At 46.9% G+C, this 22,760-nt stretch overlaps 1 protein-coding gene across 1 annotated transcript in view; it reads right to left on the minus strand.

The window, feature by feature from the left end:
- LOC120921525 (pepsin A-like) overlaps nucleotides 1-22,760 on the minus strand; it is an 89,179-nt gene that overhangs the window by 616 nt on the left and 65,803 nt on the right. Inside the window, exon 8 of the mRNA XM_040334016.1 lies at nucleotides 21,597-21,695. Within this exon, the coding sequence (XP_040189950.1) occupies nucleotides 21,597-21,695 (99 nt within the window). The remainder of the gene's footprint in view (nucleotides 1-21,596; nucleotides 21,696-22,760) is intronic.

Raw genomic sequence — 22,760 nt, forward strand, 5'->3', positions numbered from 1 at the left:
AGATCTCATACATGATTAATGAAATGTCTCTGATCCCTACCATGCATCTGTTCTGGAATCTTCTCCTCCTGGGGGGTCACGGGCATCCTCTACTGGCCATACAAACCCGGTGCAAGCATCCATAGAGCGAAGAATACACAGAGCCATAGAGTAGAGAATACAGAGAGCCATAGAGTAGAGAATACAGAGAGCCATAGAGTAGAGAATACAGAGAGCCATAGAGTAGAGAATACAGACAGCCATAGAGTGGAGAATACAGAGAGCCATAGAGTAGAGAATACAGAGAGCCATAGAGTGGAGAATACAGAGAGCCATAGAGCGGAGAATACAGAGAGCCATAGAGTAGAGAATACAGAGAGCCATAGAGTAGAGAATACAGAGAGCCATAGAGTAGAGAATACAGAGAGCCATAGAGTAGAGAATACAGAGAGCCATAGAGTAGAGAATATAGAGAGCCATAGAGTGGAGAATACAGAGAGCCATAGAGTAGAGAATACAGAGAGCCATAGAGTAGAGAATACAGAGAGCCATAGAGCGGAGAATACAGAGAGCCATAGAGTGGAGAATACAGAGAGACATAGAGTAGAGAATACAGAGAGCAATAGAGTGGAGAATACAGAGAGCCATAGAGTGGAGAATACAGAGAGCCATAGAGTAGAGAATACAGAGAGTCATAGAGTGGAGAATACAGAGAGACATAGAGCGGAGAATACAGAGAGACATAGAGTAGAGAATACAGACAGCCATAGAGCGAAGAATACAGAGAGCCATAGAGTAGAGAATACAGAGAGTCATAGAGTGGAGAATACAGAGAGACATAGAGTAGAGAATACAGAGAGTCATAGAGTGGAGAATACAGAGAGCCATAGAGTGGAGAATACAGAGAGCCATAGAGTAGAGAATACAGAGAGCCATAGAGTAGAGAATACAGAGAGTCATAGAGTAGAGAATACAGACAGCCATAGAGTGGAGAATACAGAGAGCCATAGAGTAGAGAATACAGAGAGCCATAGAGTGGAGAATACAGAGAGCCATAGAGCGGAGAATACAGAGAGCCATAGAGTAGAGAATACAGAGAGCCATAGAGTAGAGAATACAGAGAGCCATAGAGTAGAGAATACAGAGAGCCATAGACTAGAGAATACAGAGAGCCATAGAGTAGAGAATATAGAGAGCCATAGAGTGGAGAATACAGAGAGCCATAGAGTAGAGAATACAGAGAGCCATAGAGTAGAGAATACAGAGAGCCATAGAGCGGAGAATACAGAGAGCCATAGAGTGGAGAATACAGAGAGACATAGAGTAGAGAATACAGAGAGCAATAGAGTGGAGAATACAGAGAGCCATAGAGTGGAGAATACAGAGAGCCATAGAGTAGAGAATACAGAGAGTCATAGAGTGGAGAATACAGAGAGACATAGAGTAGAGAATACAGAGAGTCATAGAGTGGAGAATACAGAGAGCCATAGAGTGGAGAATACAGAGAGCCATAGAGTGGAGAATACAGACAGCCATAGAGTAGAGAATACAGAGAGCCATAGAGTAGAGAATACAGAGAGTCATAGAGTGGAGAATACAGAGAGCCATAGAGTAGAGAATACAGAGAGCCATAGAGTGGAGAATACAGAGAGCCATAGAGTGGAGAATACAGACAGCCATAGAGTAGAGAATACAGAGAGCCATAGAGTAGAGAATACAGAGAGCCATAGAGTAGAGAATACAGAGAGCCATAGAGTAGAGAATACAGAGAGTCATAGAGTAGAGAATACAGAGAGACATAGAGTGGAGAATACAGAGAGCCATAGAGTGGAGAATACAGAGAGCCATAGAGTAGAGAATACAGAGAGCCATAGAGTAGAGAATACAGACAGACATAGAGTGAAGAATACAGACAGCCATAGAGTAGAGAATACAGAGAGCCATAGAGTAGAGAATACAGAGAGCCATAGAGTAGAGAATACAGAGAGCCATAGAGTAGAGAATACAGAGAGCCATAGAGTAGAGAATACAGAGAGTCATAGAGTGGAGAATACAGAGAGCCATAGAGTAGAGAATACAGAGAGCCATAGAGTGGAGAATACAGAGAGCCATAGAGTGGAGAATACAGAGAGTCATAGAGTGGAGAATACAGAGAGCCATAGAGTAGAGAATACAGAGAGCCATAGAGTAGAGAATACAGAGAGTCATAGAGCGAAGAATACAGAGAGACATAGAGTAGAGAATACAGAGAGCCATAGAGCGGAGAATACAGAGAGTCATAGAGCGGAGAATACAGAGAGACATAGAGTAGAGAATATAGAGAGCCATAGAGTAGAGAATATAGAGAGCCATAGAGTGGAGAATACAGAGAGCCATAGAGTAGAGAATACAGAGAGCCATAGAGTGGAGAATACAGAGAGCCATAGAGCGGAGAATACAGAGAGCCATAGAGTAGAGAATACAGAGAGCCATAGAGTAGAGAATACAGAGAGCCATAGAGTAGAGAATACAGAGAGCCATAGAGTAGAGAATACAGAGAGCCATAGAGTAGAGAATATAGAGAGCCATAGAGTGGAGAATACAGAGAGCCATAGAGCGGAGAATACAGAGAGCCATAGAGTGGAGAATACAGAGAGACATAGAGTAGAGAATACAGAGAGCAATAGAGTGGAGAATACAGAGAGCCATAGAGTGGAGAATACAGAGAGCCATAGAGTAGAGAATACAGAGAGTCATAGAGTGGAGAATACAGAGAGACATAGAGTAGAGAATACAGAGAGTCATAGAGTGGAGAATACAGAGAGACATAGAGTAGAGAATACAGAGAGCCATAGAGTAGAGAATACAGAGAGCAATAGAGTGGAGAATACAGAGAGCCATAGAGTGGAGAATACAGAGAGCCATAGAGTAGAGAATACAGAGAGCCATAGAGTAGAGAATACAGAGAGTCATAGAGCGAAGAATACAGAGAGACATAGAGTAGAGAATACAGAGAGCCATAGAGCGGAGAATACAGAGAGTCATAGAGCGGAGAATACAGAGAGACATAGAGTAGAGAATATAGAGAGCCATAGAGTAGAGAATATAGAGAGCCATAGAGTGGAGAATACAGAGAGCCATAGAGTAGAGAATACAGAGAGCCATAGAGTGGAGAATACAGAGAGCCATAGAGCGGAGAATACAGAGAGCCATAGAGTAGAGAATACAGAGAGCCATAGAGTAGAGAATACAGAGAGCCATAGAGTAGAGAATACAGAGAGCCATAGAGTAGAGAATACAGAGAGCCATAGAGTAGAGAATATAGAGAGCCATAGAGTGGAGAATACAGAGAGCCATAGAGCGGAGAATACAGAGAGCCATAGAGTGGAGAATACAGAGAGACATAGAGTAGAGAATACAGAGAGCAATAGAGTGGAGAATACAGAGAGCCATAGAGTGGAGAATACAGAGAGCCATAGAGTAGAGAATACAGAGAGTCATAGAGTGGAGAATACAGAGAGACATAGAGTAGAGAATACAGAGAGTCATAGAGTGGAGAATACAGAGAGACATAGAGTAGAGAATACAGAGAGCCATAGAGTAGAGAATACAGAGAGCAATAGAGTGGAGAATACAGAGAGCCATAGAGTGGAGAATACAGAGAGCCATAGAGTAGAGAATACAGAGAGCCATAGAGTAGAGAATACAGAGAGTCATAGAGCGAAGAATACAGAGAGACATAGAGTAGAGAATACAGAGAGCCATAGAGCGGAGAATACAGAGAGTCATAGAGTAGAGAATACAGAGATCCATAGAGCGAAGAATACAGAGAGTCATAGAGTGGAGAATACAGAGAGCCATAGAGTAGAGAATACAGAGAGTCATAGAGTGGAGAATACAGAGAGACATAGAGTAGAGAATACAGAGAGTCATAGAGTGGAGAATACAGAGAGACATAGAGTAGAGAATACAGAGAGCAATAGAGTGGAGAATACAGAGAGCCATAGAGTGGAGAATACAGAGAGCCATAGAGTAGAGAATACAGAGAGCCATAGAGTAGAGAATACAGAGAGTCATAGAGCGAAGAATACAGAGAGACATAGAGTAGAGAATACAGAGAGCCATAGAGCGGAGAATACAGAGAGTCATAGAGCGGAGAATACAGAGAGACATAGAGTAGAGAATATAGAGAGCCATAGAGTAGAGAATATAGAGAGCCATAGAGTGGAGAATACAGAGAGCCATAGAGCGGAGAATACAGAGAGCCATAGAGCGGAGAATACAGAGAGACATAGAGTAGAGAATACAGAGAGCCATAGAGCGAAGAATACAGAGAGCCATAGAGTAGAGAATACAGAGAGCCATAGAGCGGAGAATACAGAGAGTCATAGAGCGGAGAATACAGAGAGCCATAGAGCGGAGAATACAGAGAGCCATAGAGCGGAGAATACAGAGAGACATAGAGTAGAGAATACAGACAGCCATAGAGCGAAGAATACAGAGAGCCATAGAGTAGAGAATACAGAGAGCCATAGAGTAGAGAATACAGACAGCCATAGAGTAGAGAATACAGAGAGCCATAGAGTAGAGAATACAGACAGCCATAGAGTAGAGAATACAGAGAGTCATAGAGTGGAGAATACAGAGAGACATAGAGTAGAGAATACAGAGAGCAATAGAGTGGAGAATACAGAGAGCCATAGAGCGGAGAATACAGAGAGCCATAGAGCGGAGAATACAGAGAGCCATAGAGCGGAGAATACAGAGAGACATAGAGTAGAGAATACAGAGAGCCATAGAGCGAAGAATACAGAGAGCCATAGAGTAGAGAATACAGAGAGCCATAGAGCGAAGAATACAGAGAGCCATAGAGTAGAGAATACAGAGAGCCATAGAGTAGAGAATACAGAGAGCCATAGAGTAGAGAATACAGACAGCCATAGAGTAGAGAATACAGAGAGCCAGAGAGTAGAGAATACAGACAGCCATAGAGTAGAGAATACAGAGAGCCATAGAGTGGATAATACAGAGATCCATAGAGCGAAGAATACAGAGAGCCATAGAGTAGAGAATACAGAGAGCCATAGAGTAGAGAATACAGACAGCCATAGAGCGAAGAATACAGAGAGCCATAGAGTAGAGAATACAGAGAGCCATAGAGTAGAGAATACAGACAGCCATAGAGTAGAGAATACAGAGAGCCAGAGAGTAGAGAATACAGACAGCCATAGAGTAGAGAATACAGAGAGCCATAGAGTGGATAATACAGAGATCCATAGAGCGAAGAATACAGAGAGCCATAGAGTAGAGAATACAGAGAGCCATAGAGTAGAGAATACAGACAGCCATAGAGTAGAGAATACAGAGAGCCATAGAGTAGAGAATACAGAGAGTCATAGAGCGGAGAATACAGAGAGCCATAGAGTAGAGAATACAGAGAGTCATAGAGCGGAGAATACAGAGAGCCATAGAGTAGAAAATACAGAGATCCATAGAGCGAAGAATACAGAGAGCCATAGAGTAGAGAATACAGACAGCCATAGAGCGTAGAATACAGAGAGCCATAGAGTAGAGAATACAGAGAGCCATAGAGTAGAGAATACAGACAGCCATAGAGTAGAGAATACAGACAGCCATAGAGTAGAGAATACAGAGAGCCATAGAGTGGATAATACAGAGATCCATAGAGCGAAGAATACAGAGAGCCATAGAGTAGAGAATACAGAGAGCCATAGAGTGGATAATACAGAGATCCATAGAGCGGAGAATACAGAGAGCCATAGAGTAGAAAATACAGAGATCCATAGAGCGAAGAATACAGAGAGCCATAGAGTAGAGAATACAGACAGCCATAGAGCGTAGAATACAGAGAGCCATAGAGTAGAGAATACAGAGAGCCATAGAGTAGAGAATACAGACAGCCATAGAGTAGAGAATACAGACAGCCATAGAGCGTAGAATACAGAGAGCCATAGAGTAGAGAATACAGAGAGTCATAGAGTAGAGAATATAGAGAGCCATAGAGTAGAGAATATAGAGAGCCATAGAGTGGAGAATACAGAGAGCCATAGAGTAGAGAATACAGACAGACTGACCCCCCGGCCACAAAGGTTGAAGGTTCAGATAGAAGGAATTTGGTGGACATTTATCTTATTTATTTATTTTCGTTTTTGGGAGTTTTTTTATTTGCTATCCTGGAAGATTCCTATAGAGACTTCATACATGATTAATGAAATGTCTCTGATTCCTACCATGCATCTGTTCTGGAATCTTCTCCTTCTGGGGGGTCACCGGCATCCTCTACTGGCCATACAAACCCGGTGCAAGCATCCATAGAGCGAAGAATACAGAGGGCCTGATTTACCAAGCCTTTACTCCATGACTCATGGAGTAAAAGCAGGAGTAGCAGCCGTTTGGCCATTTACTAAAGAAATACGCTGCTAGTGCAGTGTATTTCCCTAGTTACTAATGTGCTCCGTGCGCCCAGGAGAGGGTGCATTGTGCACCAGTACAGACCTGGCGCACGGCACATTGAAGTGTAAATTGCGGGGGTTTGGGCGGGAGTTTATTAGGGGGGGAGGTGGGGGGATGCAGGGGAAGTGAAGTGACATGTGTTTTAAAGTGTTTGGCGGGCCGAATTGAAAGGGAAAGTGTTTTTTGAAAACAGATCCCCGTACGCTTGCACAGTGCGCCTGAACCTCGGGAGGTTCATTTGCATACTGGGCATGCGCAGAGAGAAAAGTCAGGGATTCCCGTGCGCCTTGTCAGTACGCCGTGAAAATCTTGGTAAATACCAAGCGGCGTACCCGTGATTGCGCTGCGTGACGCGGCGCACGGGAATCTCCGAGCTGTTTTCAGCCCTGAAGGGGAACTCGGCGCCAAATTTCAAACTTGAAATCGGCGCGGGTCCCCCTTCAGGGCTACATTAGGCTCTTAGGCTTGGTCCGGAACGTGAGGGGTTAAACCCGCGCCGATTCGGCGCGGGGGTCCCCCCCAGATCCAAACCAAGCCCTCATCCCAAGCATGCAGTCTGGCCCGGACAGGAATGGGTGAGGGGACGAGCGAGCGCCCCCCCCCCTCCTGAGCCGTACCAGACCGCATGCCCTCAACATGGGGGAGTGTGTGCTGTGGGGGAGGGGGGCACTGCCCCCCCACCCCACAGCACTCTTGCCCCCATGTCGATAGGGACAAGAGCCTCTTCCCGACAACCCTTGCCATTGGTTGTCGAGGTATGCGGGCGGGGCTAATCGGAATCTGCGAGCTCCCTTTAATAAGGGGGCCCCCAGATGCCGGCCCCCCACCCTATGTGAATGAGTATGGGGTACATCGTACCTCTACCCATTCACATGGGGGAAATGTAAAGTAAAAAAAACACACCACACAGAATAAAATATTTTATTAATCTGCTCCGGAGCCCCCCCTTTCTTCTTTAGCTCTCTTAGAAGGGGGGGTTTCTTCTCTCCCGATCTTCTGCCGGGACCCTGGGCTTCGGTGATTTCTGCCGGGGGAGGGCGCCATCCCTCGGTCCTCTCCGGAGCCTTCCGCCGGATGCCCCCACCCCATTTAAGCTCTTTTTCATTAGGGAGGGGCATCCGGACTTCGGGGTCTTCTGCCGGGGGATGGCGCCTATCCCCCGGTCTTTCCGGTTCCCTTCCGCCAGGGTTCCGGTCTTCCTGGTCTTCTGCCGGGGGTGCGCCAACTCCCAGGTCTTTTCTCTTCTGTCTTCTCTGCTCCCTCTTCTGCCTGGCTCCCCCGCGGAGCCAGGGCTTTCTTCCGTCTTCTTTCTTCTCTCTTCCTTCTTCTGCCTGTCTCCTCCGGGAGCCCAGGGCTTGTCTCCGCTGTCTTCTTCCTTCTCTTCCATTCGATGTTGACACGACGAGGTCCGGCGCTGGAATGCCGTCTGAGCAGTGGGCATGGACTTATATAGGGCAATGCCACCATGTGACCTCAACCCATGTGACATCACATTCCCATCATGCCCAGGGAATGTGATGTCACATGGGTTGAGGTCACATGGTGGCATTACCCTATATAAGTCCATGCCCGCCGCTGACACGGCATGTCAGCGCGGAACCTCGTCGTGTCAACATCGAATGGAAGAGAAGGAAGAAGACAGCGGAGACAAGCCCTGGGCTCCCGGAGGAGACAGGCAGAAGAAGGAAGAGAGAAGAAAGAAGACGGAAGAAAGCCCTGGCTCCGCGGGGGAGCCAGGCAGAAGAGGGAGCAGAGAAGACAGAAGAGAAAAGACCGGGGAGTTGGCGCACCCCCGGCAGAAGACCAGGAAGACCGGAACCCTGGCGGAAGGCACCGGAAAGACCGGGGGATAGGCGCCATCCCCCGGCAGAAGACCCCGAAGTCCGGATGCCCCTCCCTAATGAAAAAGAGCTTAAATGGGGTGGGGGCATCCGGCGGAAGGCTCCGGAGAGGACCGAGGGATGGCGCCCTCCCCCGGCAGAAATCACCGAAGCCCAGGGTCCCGGCGGAAGATCGGGAGAGAAGAAACCCCCCCTTCTAAGAGAGCTAAAGAAGAAAGGGGGGGCTCCGGAGCAGATTAATAAAATATTTTATTCTGTGTGGTGTTTTTTTTTTACTTTACATTTCCCCCATGTGAATGGGTAGAGGTACGATGTACCCCATACTCATTCACATAGGGTGGGGGGCCGGAATCTGGGGACCCCTTTATTAAAGGGGTCTCTCAGATTCTGATAAGCTCTCCGCCCGCATACCCCGACAACCAACGGCCAGGGTTGTCGGGAAGAGGCTCTTGTCCCTATCGACATGGGGGCAAGAGTGCTTTGGGGTGGGGGGGCAGTGCCCCCCTCCCCCACAGCACACACTCCCCCATGTTGAGGGCATGTGGTCTGGTATGGCTCAGGAGGGAGGGGGGCGCTCGCTCGTCCCCACCCCCATTCCTGTCTGACCAGACTGCGTGCCTGGGATAAGGGCTTGGTTTGGATCTTGGGGGGGACCCCACGCTATTTTTTTGGGCCCCGGTTTAACCCCTTATGTTCCAGACCAAGCCTAAGAGCCTGGTATGCACCTGGAGGGAACCCACCTTATTTTTTTTTGGGGGGGTCTGGAGTTCCCCTTCATGAACAGCGATCTGTCATTTACACATGTCAGTCCCACCCCCCCCCCTACAGTTAGAACACACCCAGGGAACATATTTAACCCCTCCCTCGCACCTAGTGTTAACCCCTTCCCTGCCAGTGGCATTTTTTGAGTAAGCAATGCATTTTTTACAGCACTGATCGCTAGAAAAATGCCAATGGTTCCAAAAAACTGTTCGATGTGTCCACCATAATGTCGCAGTACCGATAAAAATCGCTGATCGCCCCAATAACTAGTTAAAACAACAAAAAAAAAAAATTTGTAGACGCTATAACTTTTGCAAAAACCAAACACTAAACGCTATTTGCGATTTTTTGGAACCAAAAAGATGTAGAATACGTATCGGCCTAAACTGAGGGTTTTTTTAGTTTTTTGAATATACATTTTTGGGGATATTTATTATAGCAAAAAGTAAAAATAATTTTTACATATGTGGGCGGGACTTACGCAAGTCCCGCCCACATATATAAACATCGTTCAAACCACACATGTGAGGTATTGACGCGTGCGTTAGAGCGAGAGCAATACTTTTACCACTAGACCTTCTTTGTAACTATAAACTGGTAACCTGGAAAAAAAAGAAAAAGGTCGCCTATGGGGATATTCACGGAATTCATTTTGGCCCCATTGCAGGAGTGTTTCCAATAGTAAAGCGTGACATGTAAGGTATCTATTTACTCAGTGTAACATCATCTTTCACATTATCCCCAAAAATTGGGCTCACTTTTGTGTTTTGTTAATTTTTAACCACTTGAGCCCGGACCATATTTCTGGTCAATGACCGGGCAAGTTTTTGTGATTCGGCGCGGCGTCGCTTTAACTGACAATTGCGCAGTCGTGCGACGTGGCTCCCAAACAAAATTGGCAACCTTTTTTTTCACACAAATAGATTATTAAATGTGCGTGTTTACTTCTGTCTTTAACACCTCCCCTTCAGGCTGGAAAGCATCAGATCAGGGGAAACCAAAAAAAAAAAGCTCTCATTCCATTGCAGCTTGGTTCCTACATGTGTGCTGAACTGAGCATGCTCAAACACTTAGAAAAAAAATATCCTTTCTTTTTAAAAGGTGAAAAACACTCATTGGATGCTCATAGAGCGTGGTTTGGATTAATTGCAGGTGTGCCCAATTACAAGCTCACCCAAACTAGAGACTGCAATTTGTTCATGTGATTTCAATTGCTTCATTACTAGCACTGTTATAAAAAGCTTGGATCGATCAGTCCTCAGCTGCCCTCAGAAGGGGCAGGCTGGCAGAAATGCTGTTGCTAAACACAAATGTGGTTTGTTGCATGGGTTTTGTTTTATTTTGCCAATGGTTTTGGTTTATTTTTAAATGATGTTCACTTTGATGTATTTGTCTATGTGGCCTTATTTTATGAAAAATGTGTAAAGCTATGGTTAATTAGAATTTTGAAATGTATTTTTGTTTGTTTGTCTTTTTTTGCTTTCCTTGTTTTGTTGACCAATAAAAATTACTTTAAAATTGTTAAAGCGGTCCTCCACCCTAAAGTGGAGTCCCGCTGATCGGAACCCTCCCCCCCTCCGGTGTCACATTTGACACCTTTCAGGGGGGAGGGGGGTGCAGACACCTGTCTAAAGACAGGTATTTGCACCCACTTCCGGCCACACGATACGGGCGAAAGACGGGCATTCCGTCACATCCCGTCTGTCGCCCGTTGTGTGCTGGGAACACTCGGCTCCCAGCACACAGCGTGTGAGCCAATCGGCGGGCGCAGCGCGACTCGCGCATGCGCCGTAGGGAACCGGGCAGTGAAGCCGCAGCGCTTCACTTCCTGGTTCCCTGAGCGTGGATGGCGGGGGGAGCAGCAGAGTGACGAGCGATCGCTCGTGCTCTGCTGCGATCGGCGCTGGACTCCAGGACAGGTAAGTGTCCTAATATTAAAAGTCAGCAGCTGCAGTATTTGTAGCTGCTGACTTTTAATATTTTGTTCCCATGGCACATCCGCTTTAAGTTTGTCTTTTGTTACTTTTTCATGCTACATATGTTGACAGCTGCAGCTGAACTAGGTTAGGGCCTAACAAATTATGTGTGATTTTTGTCTAAGCTTCTTTCCTGGTGTGTAATCATGAAATGTTTGCCATGTTTATTCTCCCTGACTTTAAAGACAAAAACTGGTAAGTATTTTCTTTTTTCTGCAGTGGTCCTCAGCCCTCAAGTACCCCCGACAGGACATGTTTTGGGGATTTCTCTTATCAAGAATTGCTGTCCAGACTATTTTAAAGCACATGTGCAAGATGAAGGAAAACCTGCAAACATGGCCTGTGGGGGGGTTTGCTATTGGTGGACAGGCTTGACGTGCTGATTTACAGCACTGTGCTTAAATCTAGCGCAAGGCAATCCTATTCAAATTGTGGGTGTTTGAGGGAAGCCAAGTGAGTGTTAGAACCCCTGCTTTGTGTTTTTTTATTTTTGTGTTGAGCTTTGTGTCCCTTTTCTTAAAATTGGCTTCACTTCCTGTCACACAGCTGAACAGGAAGTGAGGTTAAAACCCTACCAGTGTCATTTCTTGGGGACACAGGTCAATCTAACTAGTGTCCCCATTAAGCAAATTGCACTCCAGCACTGCTGTGTACACCCCAAATCATGGGTCTTCAAACTACGGCCCTCCAGTTGTTCAGGAACTACAATTCCCATCATGCCTAGTCATGTCTGTGAATGTCAGTGCATTACAAGGCCTCATGGGATGTGTAGTTCTACAACAGCTGGAGGGCCGTAGTTTGAGGATCCCTGCCCCAAATGATTATTTAGTTTGGGGTTTAGTAAAGGCAAAGCCACTCTGCAAGTACAAGCGTAGTTGCTGAAAATCAGAGAGGAAGCACTGATGGTTTTAACATCCAATCCTGTAGAAGCAAAGTTGTTTTGTTTTCTTCCTTGCTTTGCACTTGTAGGAGTGGATTTGCCTTTAGTAAATGGACCCCAAAGTCCAAGATCCCTAATAATTTGGGGTGTACACAGCAAAATGCTAGAGTGCAATTTACATAATGGGAAACTATTTAGATTGATCTCTGTGTCCCCAAGAAAAGATATTAGTAAGGTTTTACCCTCACTTCCTGTTTGGCTATGTGACAGGAAGTGAATGAATTAGAAAGGGTGAAGACACCTCACAAATGTTGTCACTATCAGGGGTGCAGACATCCCCAAAAAATGAGCAGATAATACTTATTTGCAAATTAATAACTTTTTAGTTAACATTGGGTGGGGCGCTCTAACACACACATTCCTACATATTAGCAACGCTCTATCCTGGCCTATTGGCATGGTTATATTTTCTTAGGGCTCTCAATAAAACTCTATGAAATTTGTGCTTAAACTAGAACCAGGGGTGGACTGACAACTCATGTGGCCCCTGGGCAATAGAAGATTATGGGGCCCCTCTGGCTTACAGATGACCACCACGCCAGGAGGCAGTACAGAGGCGGGGCAGCTAAAATCTTGGGATATTCACATTAAAAGCATGTCATTTTCGGACATATCAGGGACAGATCTAAAAAAAACACAGATTTTTACATACTGTCCCTGGTTTTACTGAGCCTGGCAACCCGGATGGGGCCCCCTAGTGGCATGGGGCCCTCGGGCAGTGCCCGAGTGACTCAATGGTCAGTCCGCCCCTGACAAGAACTATAATCAACAAGTTTTATTTTCTTTCATTTTGGATAGAGTGAGGGAGGGTTATAGGCCCTGTCAGTTTATTTTGTATTATCTGTGTCCAATTGGGGAGATTTGCCTTCACTTCCTGCCCCATAGCCAAACAGGAAGTGAGAGAAAAACTATGCAAATTAACCACTTCCCGCCCAGCCTATGGCCGATTTACGTCCGGGAAGTGGTTACACAATCCTGACAGGACGTCCTGCAGGATTTCATGCCGCACGCGCCTGTGGGGGCACGCAGCGCGGAGATCGGTGATGCGGGGTGTCAGTCTGACACCCTGCATCTCCGATCTCGTTAAAGAGTCTCTCACGGAGACGGAGACTCTTTACCACGTGATCAGCCGTGTCCAATCACGGCTGATCACGATGTAAACAGGAAGAGCCATCGATGGCTCTTCCTCACTCGCGTCTTACAGACGCGAGTATAGGAGAGCCGATCGGCGGCTCTCCTGACAGGGGGCGTTCGCGCTGATTGTTTATCAGCGCAGCCCCCCCTCGGATCACCACACTGGACCACCAGGGATGCCCACCCTGGACCACCAGGGTGTGCAAAAACAAAAAAAATATAGAACAAAAAAACAAAAAGCATTAAAAAATAAGAAAAAAGATGCCAATCAGTGCCCACAAATGGGCACTGACTGGGAAAATCAGTGCCACCCCACAGTGCCCATCCATGCACAGTGCCCACCTGTGCCACCCATAAGTATCCATCAGTGCCACCCATAAGTGCCGCCCATAAGTATCCATCAGTGCCACCCATAAGTGCCGCCCATCTGTGCCGCCCATGAGTGCCCATCAGTGCCGCCTATGAGTGCCCATCAGTGCCGCATAGCAGCGCCGCCAATCAATGCCACCTCATCTGTGCCGTCAGTACTACCTCATCGATGTCCATCAGTGCCATCTCATCGGGGCCCATCAGTGCCGCCATATCAGTGCCCGTAATTGAAAGAGAAAAACGTATTTACAAAAAAATTAACCTAAAAAAAGAAAAAGGTTTTTTTGTTTCAAAATTTGCAGTCTTTTTTTAGTTGTTGCGCAAAAAAAAATCGCAGAGGTGATCAAATAACAACAAAAGAAAGCTCTATTTGTGGGGAAAAAAGGACGCCAATTTTGTTTGGGTACAGTGTTGTATGACCGCGCAATTGCCATTCAAAGTGCGACAGTGTTGAAAGCTGAAAATTGGCTTGGGCGGGAAGGTGCGTAAGTGCCTGGTATGGAAGTGGTTAAGGGAATCCAGTGCCCCCCCAGAACTAGTGTGTGGGTCCCCTGAAAATTACTGGGCGGGGTTATACAAAAACAGGGTGTGACCTTGACAGGAAGGGGTGGGTCATTTTTCTATTAGGAGGTGCAGAAATGTAGTCAGGCCTAGGGCAGAACCAAACCTTAATATACTACTGCATATTAGGGCTTATTTAGACCGGAACCGATTTACAGCGTGTTTTTATATTGTGGGAGGAAACCCACGCAGGCACAGGGAGAACATGCAAACTCCATGCAGATGCTGTCACGGGCGGGATTCGAACCAACGACTCTTTTGCTGCTAGGTCAAAGTGCTATACACTACACCACTGTGGTGAACGAACATGATTGCAGCTGAAAGCATGAGAACTTTTATTTATTTTTTCAATACCATGCTTTCCAGCCTTATTGACCCCGCCTCTCTCCATAAAGAGGACCTGTCACACACTAGTCCTATTACAAGGGATGTTTACATTCCTTGTAATAGGAAGAAAACTGATCATTTTTTTTTTATTTTTTTATTTCAGTGTAAAACATTATAAAACTAAATAAAAATAAATAAGAAAACCCCCAAAAAAAAATTTTAAGCGCCCCGTCGCGACGAGCTCGCGCACAGAAGCAAACGCATACGCGAGTAGCGCCCGCATATGAAAACAGTATTCAAACCACACAAGTGAGGTATCGCCGCGATCGTTAGAGTGAGAGCAATAATTCTAGCCCTAGACCTACTCTGCAACTCAAAAAATGCAACCTGTAGAATTTTTTAAACGTCGCCTATCGAGTTTTTTAAAGGGTAAAAGTTTGACGCCATGCCACGAGCGGGCGCAATTTTTAAGCATGACATGTTGGGTATCATTTTACTCGGCGTAACATTATCTTTCACAATATAGAAAAAAATTGGGCAAAATGTATTGTTGTCTTATTTTTTAATTCAAAAAAGTGATTTTTATCCAAAAAAAGTGCGCTTGTAAGACCGCTGCGCAAATACGGTGTGACAAAAAGTATTGCAATGACTGCCATTTTATTCCCTAGGATGTCTGCTAAAAAAAATATATAATGTTTGGGGGTTCTGATTAATTTTCTAGCCAAAAAATTGTGATTTTCACATGAAGGAGAGAAGTGCCAGAATTAACCCGGTGGGCAAGTGGTTAAAGTACTCATGGCTATAAAGAATAGAGTCATTGCTCATTAAAAAAAAAAAGGGGGTCCCTCCAAATTAAATTACCAGGCCCTTCAGGTCTGGAATGGATATTAAGGGGAACCCCGCCGTAAAAACCCCAAAAAAAAAAGACGTGCGGTTCCCGGCAAATATCCATTCCAGACCCTTCAGGTCTGGTGTGGATTTTAAGGGGAACTCCACCCCAAATTGAAAAAAAAAAATGGCGTGGAGTCCCCCTAAAAATCCACACCAGACCCCCTTATCCAAGCACGTTGACCTGGCCGGCCGCAGAAAAGAGGGGGGGACAGAGTGCGCCCCCCCCCTCTCCTGAACCGCACCAGGCCACATGCCCTCAACATGGGGAGGATGTCCCCATGTTGATGGGGACAAGGGTCTCATCCCCACAACCCTTGCCCGGTGGTTGTGGGGGTATGCGGGCGGGAGGTTTATCAGAATCTGGAAGACCCCTTTAACAAAGGGGACCCCCAGATCCTGACCCCCCCCCCTGTGTGAAATGGTAATGGGGTACATTGTACCTCTACCATTTCACCCCAAAAAAAATGTCAAAGTGATAAAAATGACAGTAGCCGGTTTTTGACAAATCTTTTAATAAAATCTTCTTTTCTTCTTTCCTTCGGGGTTCTTCCGCTGCTTCTTTCTTCTCGTCAACATCTTGCCCGACGTCTTCTTCTATCTTCTCCGTCCGTCCTTCCGCCTTCTGGTCCCGCATCTTGTCCTGTCTTCTTCTCCGTCCGCCTCCTCGTCCGCATCTTGGGTCTTCTGCGGTCTTCTTCTCGGTCCGCCGCCTTCTCGTCCCCTGCGTTTGAATTTGATTTGGCCGCCGTTTTCCCGCTCCTGGGACCCGCCCCCCTCTGACGCCACAAGTAAACTCCTTAGAAGGTCATGTGCGTCAGAGGGGGGCGGGGTCGCAGAGCGTCACACAGCGGGGGAATTCAATTTCAATCGCGCCGCCCGGAGAAGAAGTTCCCGCCGTGTCACACTCATGTGACCCCGCCCCCCTCTGACGCCACAAGTAAACTCCTTAGAAGGTCATGTGCGTCAGAGGGGGGCGGGGTCACATGAGTGTGACACGGCGGGAACTTCTTCTCCGGGCGGCGCGATTGAAATTGAATTCCCCCGCTGTGTGACGCTCTGCGACCCCGCCCCCCTCTGACGCACATGACCTTCTAAGGAGTTTACTTGTGGCGTCAGAGGGGGGCGGGTCCCAGGAGCGGGAAAACGGCGGCCAATTACAATTCAAACGCAGGGGACGAGAAGGCGGCGGACCGAGAAGAAGACCGCAGAAGACCCAAGATGCGGACGAGGAGGCTGGCGGAGAAGACAACGGGCAAGATGCGGGACCAGAAGGCGGAAGGACGGACGGAGAAGATAGAAGAAGACGTCGGGCAAGATGTGGACTAGAAGAAAGAAGCAGCGGAAGAACCCCGAAGGAAAGAAGAAAAGAAGATTTTATTAAAAGATTTGTCAAAAACCGGCTACTGTCATTTTTATCACTTTGACATTTTTTTTGGGGTGAAATGGTAGAGGTACAATGTACCCCATTACCATTTCACACAGGGGGGGGGTCAGGATCTGGGGGTCCCCTTTGTTAAAGGGGTCTTCCAGATTCTGATAAACCTCCCGCCCGCATACCCCCACAACCACCGGGCAAGGGTTGTGGGGATGAGGCCCTTGTCCCCATCAACATGGGGACATCCTCCCCATGTTGAGGGCATGTGGCCTGGTGCGGTTCAGGAGAGGGGGGGGGCCGCACTCTGTCCCCCCCTCTTTTCTGCGGCCGGCCAGGTCAACGTGCTCGGATAAGGGTCTGGTGTGGATTTTTAGGGGGACTCCACGCCATTTTTTTTTTCAATTTGGGGTGGAGTTCCCCTTAAAATCCACACCAGACCTGAAGGGTCTGGAATGGATATTTGCCGGGAACCGCACGTCTTTTTTTTTTTTTGGTTTTTACGGCGGGGTTCCCCTTAATATCCATTCCAGACCTGAAGGGCCTGGTAATTTAATTTGGGGGAACCCCTACACATTTTTTTGTTTGTTTTATGAATGAATCCCTTTAGAATTGTCAGAGCCGACAATTCATTATAGCCGCGTGTGAATTTTTAAATGACTTTTTTCCTTCAGAATGTCACTTTGTGCAGGGGGAGTTCTAAGTGCGGGAAAAATGCGCTATTTCACATGCTGACATTACACCCCCCCTAGGTACGAAATTTAAAGGAATATTTCACTTTTATTGTTTCACTTTAAGAATTATTAATTTCACTGCTCCCGAAAAAACGGCCGTTTTAAAAAATAAAAAAAGCATTGATACATGTTCCCTGGGGCAGGACTGAGGTCCCCAAACACTTTTTAGGACTAAACTTGCAGATTAGCCTTTAAAATGAACACTTTTGATTTCTCCCATAGACTTCTATAGGGAGTTCGGCGCGGCTTTACATATTAGTTTCAATGCGCCGGCTGCTACGCTGGTTCATGCGCCTGATTAAGCCTCCACCCGGAGTACTAATTAATGCATGAACCAGCGCAGCGCACATAGCTTAGTAAATCAGGCCCAGAGAGTCATAGAGCGAAGAATACAGAGAGCCATAGAGTAGAGAATACAGAGAGCCATAGAGTAGAGAATACAGAGAGCCATAGAGTGGAGAATACAGACAGCCATAGAGTAGAGAATATAGAGAGTCATAGAGTAGAGAATACAGAGAGCCATAGAGTAGAGAATACAGAGAGCCATAGAGTAGAGAATACAGAGAGCCATAGAGTAGAGAATACAGAGAGCCATAGAGTAGAGAATACAGAGAGCCATAGAGCGGAGAATACAGAGAGCCATAGAGTAGAGAATACAGAGAGCCATAGAGTGGAGAATACAGACAGCCATAGAGTAGAGAATATAGAGAGTCATAGAGTAGAGAATACAGAGAGCCATAGAGTAGAGAATACAGAGAGCCATAGAGTAGAGAATACAGAGAGCCATAGAGCGAAGAATACAGAGAGCCATAGAGTAGAGAATACAGAGAGCCATAGAGCGAAGAATACAGAGAGCCGTAGAGTAGAGAATACAGAGAGACATAGAGTAGAGAATACAGAGAGCCATAGAGTAGAGAATACAGACAGCCATAGAGCGAAGAATACAGAGAGTCATAGAGCGGAGAATACAGAGAGCCATAGAGTAGAGAATACAGAGAGCCATAGAGTAGAGAATACAGAGAGCCATAGAGCGGAGAATACAGAGAGCCATAGAGTAGAGAATACAGAGAGCCATAGAGTAGAGAATACAGACAGCCATAGAGCGAAGAATACAGAGAGCCATAGAGTAGAGAATACAGACAGCCATAGAGCGAAGAATACAGAGAGTCATAGAGCGGAGAATACAGAGAGCCATAGAGTAGAGAATACAGAGAGCCATAGAGTAGAGAATACAGACAGCCATAGAGCGAAGAATACAGAGAGCCGTAGAGTAGAGAATACAGAGAGCCATAGAGTGGAGAATACAGAGAGCCTTAGGCCCCGTACACACGATAGAATCCATCCGCAGATAAATCCCAGCAAATGGGTTTCTGCGGATAGATCCTATGGTGTGTACACGCCAGCGGATCTGTTTCCGCGGAGAAATCTCCTCTGGGATGGATTCCAGCAGATCGAATATTTGTTGTGCTGCACAACATATCCATCTGCTGGAATCCATTCCAACGGATGGATCCGCTCGTCTGTACAGACTTACCGGATCCATTCGTCCAAAGGGATTCCCCGCACGCGTCGTAATGATTTGACGCATGCGTGGAATTCCTTATATGACAGCGTCGCGCCCGTCGCCGCGTCATAATCGCGGCGACGGCGCGACACGTCATCGGCAGAGGATTTCCGCGCGGATTTCAATGCGATGGTGTGTACACTCCATCCCATCGAAATCAGCGGATATCTTTGAGAGGATTTATCCGTGGAAACGGTCCGCTGGACCGTATCTGCGGATAAATCCTCTCGTGTGTATGGGGCCTTAGAGTAGAGAATACAGAGAGCCATGGAGTAGACAATACAGAGAGCCATAGAGTAGAGAATACAGAGAGCCATAGAGTAGACAATACAGAGAGCCATAGAGTAGAGAATACAGAGAGCCAGAGAGTAGAGAATACAGAGAGCCATAGAGTAGAGAATACAGAGAGCCATAGAGTAGAGAATACAGAGAGCAATAGAGTGGAGAATACAGAGAGTCATAGAGTGGAGAATACAGAGAGCCATAGAGTAGAGAATACAGAGAGCCATAGAGTAGAGAATACAGAGAGCCATAGAGTAGAGAATACAGAGAGCCATAGAGTAGACAATACAGAGAGCCATAGAGTAGAGAATACAGAGAGCCATAGAGTGGAGAATACAGAGAGCCATAGAGTAGAGAATACAGAGAGCCATAGAGTAGAGAATACAGAGAGCCATAGAGTAGAGAATACAGAGAGCCATAGAGTGGAGAATACAGAGAGTCATAGAGCGAAGAATACAGAGAGACATAGAGTAGAGAATACAGAGAGCCATAGAGTAGAGAATACAGAGAGCCATAGAGCGGAGAATACAGAGAGACATAGAGTAGAGAATACAGAGAGCCATAGAGTAGAGAATACAGAGAGCCATAGAGTAGAGAATACAGAGAGCCATAGAGTGGAGAATACAGAGAGCCATAGAGTGGAGAATACAGAGAGCCATAGAGTGGAGAATACAGAGAGCCATAGAGTGGAGAATACAGAGAGCCATAGAGTAGAGAACACAGAGAGTCATAGAGTAGAGAATACAGAGAGCCATAGAGTGGAGAATACAGAGAGCCATAGAGTGGAGAATACAGAGAGCCATAGAGTGGAGAATACAGAGAGCCATAGAGTAGAGAATACAGACAGCCATAGAGTAGACAATACAGAGAGCCATAGAGTGGAGAATACAGAGAGCCATAGAGTGGAGAATACAGAGAGCCATAGAGTAGAGAATACAGAGAGCCATAGAGTAGAGAATACAGAGAGCCATAGAGTAGAGAATACAGAGAGCCATAGAGCGGAGAATACAGAGAGACATAGAGTAGAGAATACAGAGAGCCATAGAGTAGAGAATACAGAGAGCCATAGAGTAGAGAATACAGAGAGCCATAGAGTAGAGAATACAGAGAGCCATAGAGTGGAGAATACAGAGAGCCATAGAGTGGAGAATACAGAGAGCCATAGAGTAGAGAATACAGAGAGCCATAGAGTGGAGAATATAGAGAGCCATAGAGTGGAGAATACAGAGAGCCATAGAGTAGAGAATACAGACAGCCATAGAGCGGAGAATACAGAGAGCCATAGAGTGGAGAATACAGAGAGCCATAGAGTAGAGAATATAGAGAGCCATAGAGTGGAGAATACAGAGAGCCATAGAGTGGAGAATACAGAGAGCCATAGAGTAGAGAATACAGAGAGCCATAGAGTGGAGAATACAGAGAGCCATAGAGAATACTGGCTGCATTGCTGGCTGTTGATTGGCCAAGCATGCACTATGACCCGCATGCTTTGGCCAATCACAGCGCCGTCAGCACAGAGAGCCATAATTGGCCAAAGGTAGGGTGCCTTTGGCCAATCATGGCTCAGGGGGACTAAGTACACACCCCACACTATATGAGGCGCCTGCGCGTCGGCCTTGTGTAGTGTGTTGCGGCGGCGGAGAGATAGAGAGAGTCATTTCATTTCAGTTAGCTAGATTGAGCAGGCAGTTGATTTAGTTAGATCCAGTATTCCAGTATATTTAGGCCCAGATTCTCGTAGATCGGGCGTATCTCTGTGGCGGAGTAACGTATGTCATTTACGTTACGCCGCCGCAAGTTTTTCATGCAAGTGCATTATTCACAAAGCACTTGCGTGTAAAGTTGCGGCGACGTAGCGTAAATCACGCGGCGTAAGGCCGCGTAATTTAAATTAGGCGGGTAGGGGGGCGTGTTTCATTTAAATGAAGCGCATCCCCAGTATATACATCCCAGCTTTGTGCCGCTACATCTCCCTGCAGCCATTCCTTGTGTACCTATTCCAATACATCTAATACAATATATCTGGAATGCCAACAAGGAGTGGCAGACACTCACAGGCCAATACAAGAGGCAAGCAGGCTCTGTGTCTAGAGGTAACAGTGCCGGTCGTGGTGCATCCTCATCAGCACGTGGCCGCGGGGCACGCTTTTATTTTATTTCAGGAGCTGGCCGTGTTGAGCCGCGACATGTAGAAGAGTTGGTAGAGTGGATGATCGAGCCGTCCTCATCCTCCTCATCCTCCTCACTCCAGAGCTCCCCCCGGGGCCCACACCACCCAAAGAGTCATGTTCCTTAAAAGTCAGGGCCCAGAGTCAGTAGGCGAGAGGCCACCCTGCAGTTCCCTCCAAAAGCCCCGTCCATCATGTATAATAATGATAATCTGTCCACATGGCTCCTGGGTTGTCACTCACCTGGTTGATGTAAGCTCTGGCAGGCAGAGGGTAGTTCTTCCCATCAATGGAGATGATCATGTCTGGAAGATGACTGATGGTGTCACAGTTCACATGATACTGAAATAAAAAGCTCAATATATTTATTAGTGGTAATCAGTCCTGAATCCACAAAGTCAAAAACCCCATAGCTCCTCCCTTCCACCACCCGTGGTCATGTTCTCTGGTACTGAGGAACTCCCCCCTCTATATCTCCTCTCTTCCACCACCCGTGGTCATGTTCTCTGGTACTGAGGAACTCCCTCCTCTATATCTCCTCTCTTCCACCACCCGTGGTCATGTTCTCTGGTACTGAGGAACCCCCCCCCTCTATATCTCCTCTCTTCCACCACCCGTGGTCATGTTCTCTGGTACTGAGGAACTCCCCCCTCTATATCTCCTCTCTTCCACCACCCGTGGTCATGTTCTCTGGTACTGAGGAACTCCCTCTCTATATATCCTCTCTTCCACCACCCGTGGTCATGTTCTCTGGTACTGAGGAACTCCCCCTCTATATCTCCTCTCTTCCACCACCCGTGGTCATGTTCTCTGGTACTGAGGAACTCCCCCCTCTATATCTCCTCTCTTCCACCATCCGTGGTCATGTTCTCTGGTACTGAGGAACTCCCCCCTCTATATCTCCTCTCTTCCACCACCCATGGTCATGTTCTCTGGTACTGAGGAACTCCCCCCTCTATATCTCCTCTCTTCCACCACCCGTGGTCATGTTCTCTGGTACTGAGGAACTCCCCCTCTATATCTCCTCTCTTCCACCACCCGTGGTCATGTTCTCTGGTACCGAGGAACTCCCTCTCTATATATCCTCTCTTCCACCATCCGTGGTCATGTTCTCTGGTACTGAGGAACTCCCCCTCTATATCTCCTCTCTTCCACCACCCGTGGTCATGTTCTCTGGTACTGAGGAACTCCCCCCTCTATATCTCCTCTCTTCCACCACCCATGGTCATGTTCTCTGGTACTGAGGAACCCCCCCCCTATATCTCCTCTCTTCCACCACCCGTGGTCATGTTCTCTGGTACTGAGGAACTCCCTCCTCTATATCTCCTCTCTTCCACCATCCGTGGTCATGTTCTCTGGTACTGAGGAACCCCCCCCCCTCTATATCTCCTCTCTTCCACCACCCGT

Source organism: Rana temporaria, assembly GCF_905171775.1.
Source record: "Rana temporaria chromosome 1 unlocalized genomic scaffold, aRanTem1.1 chr1d, whole genome shotgun sequence".
NCBI lineage: Eukaryota > Metazoa > Chordata > Amphibia > Anura > Ranidae > Rana > Rana temporaria.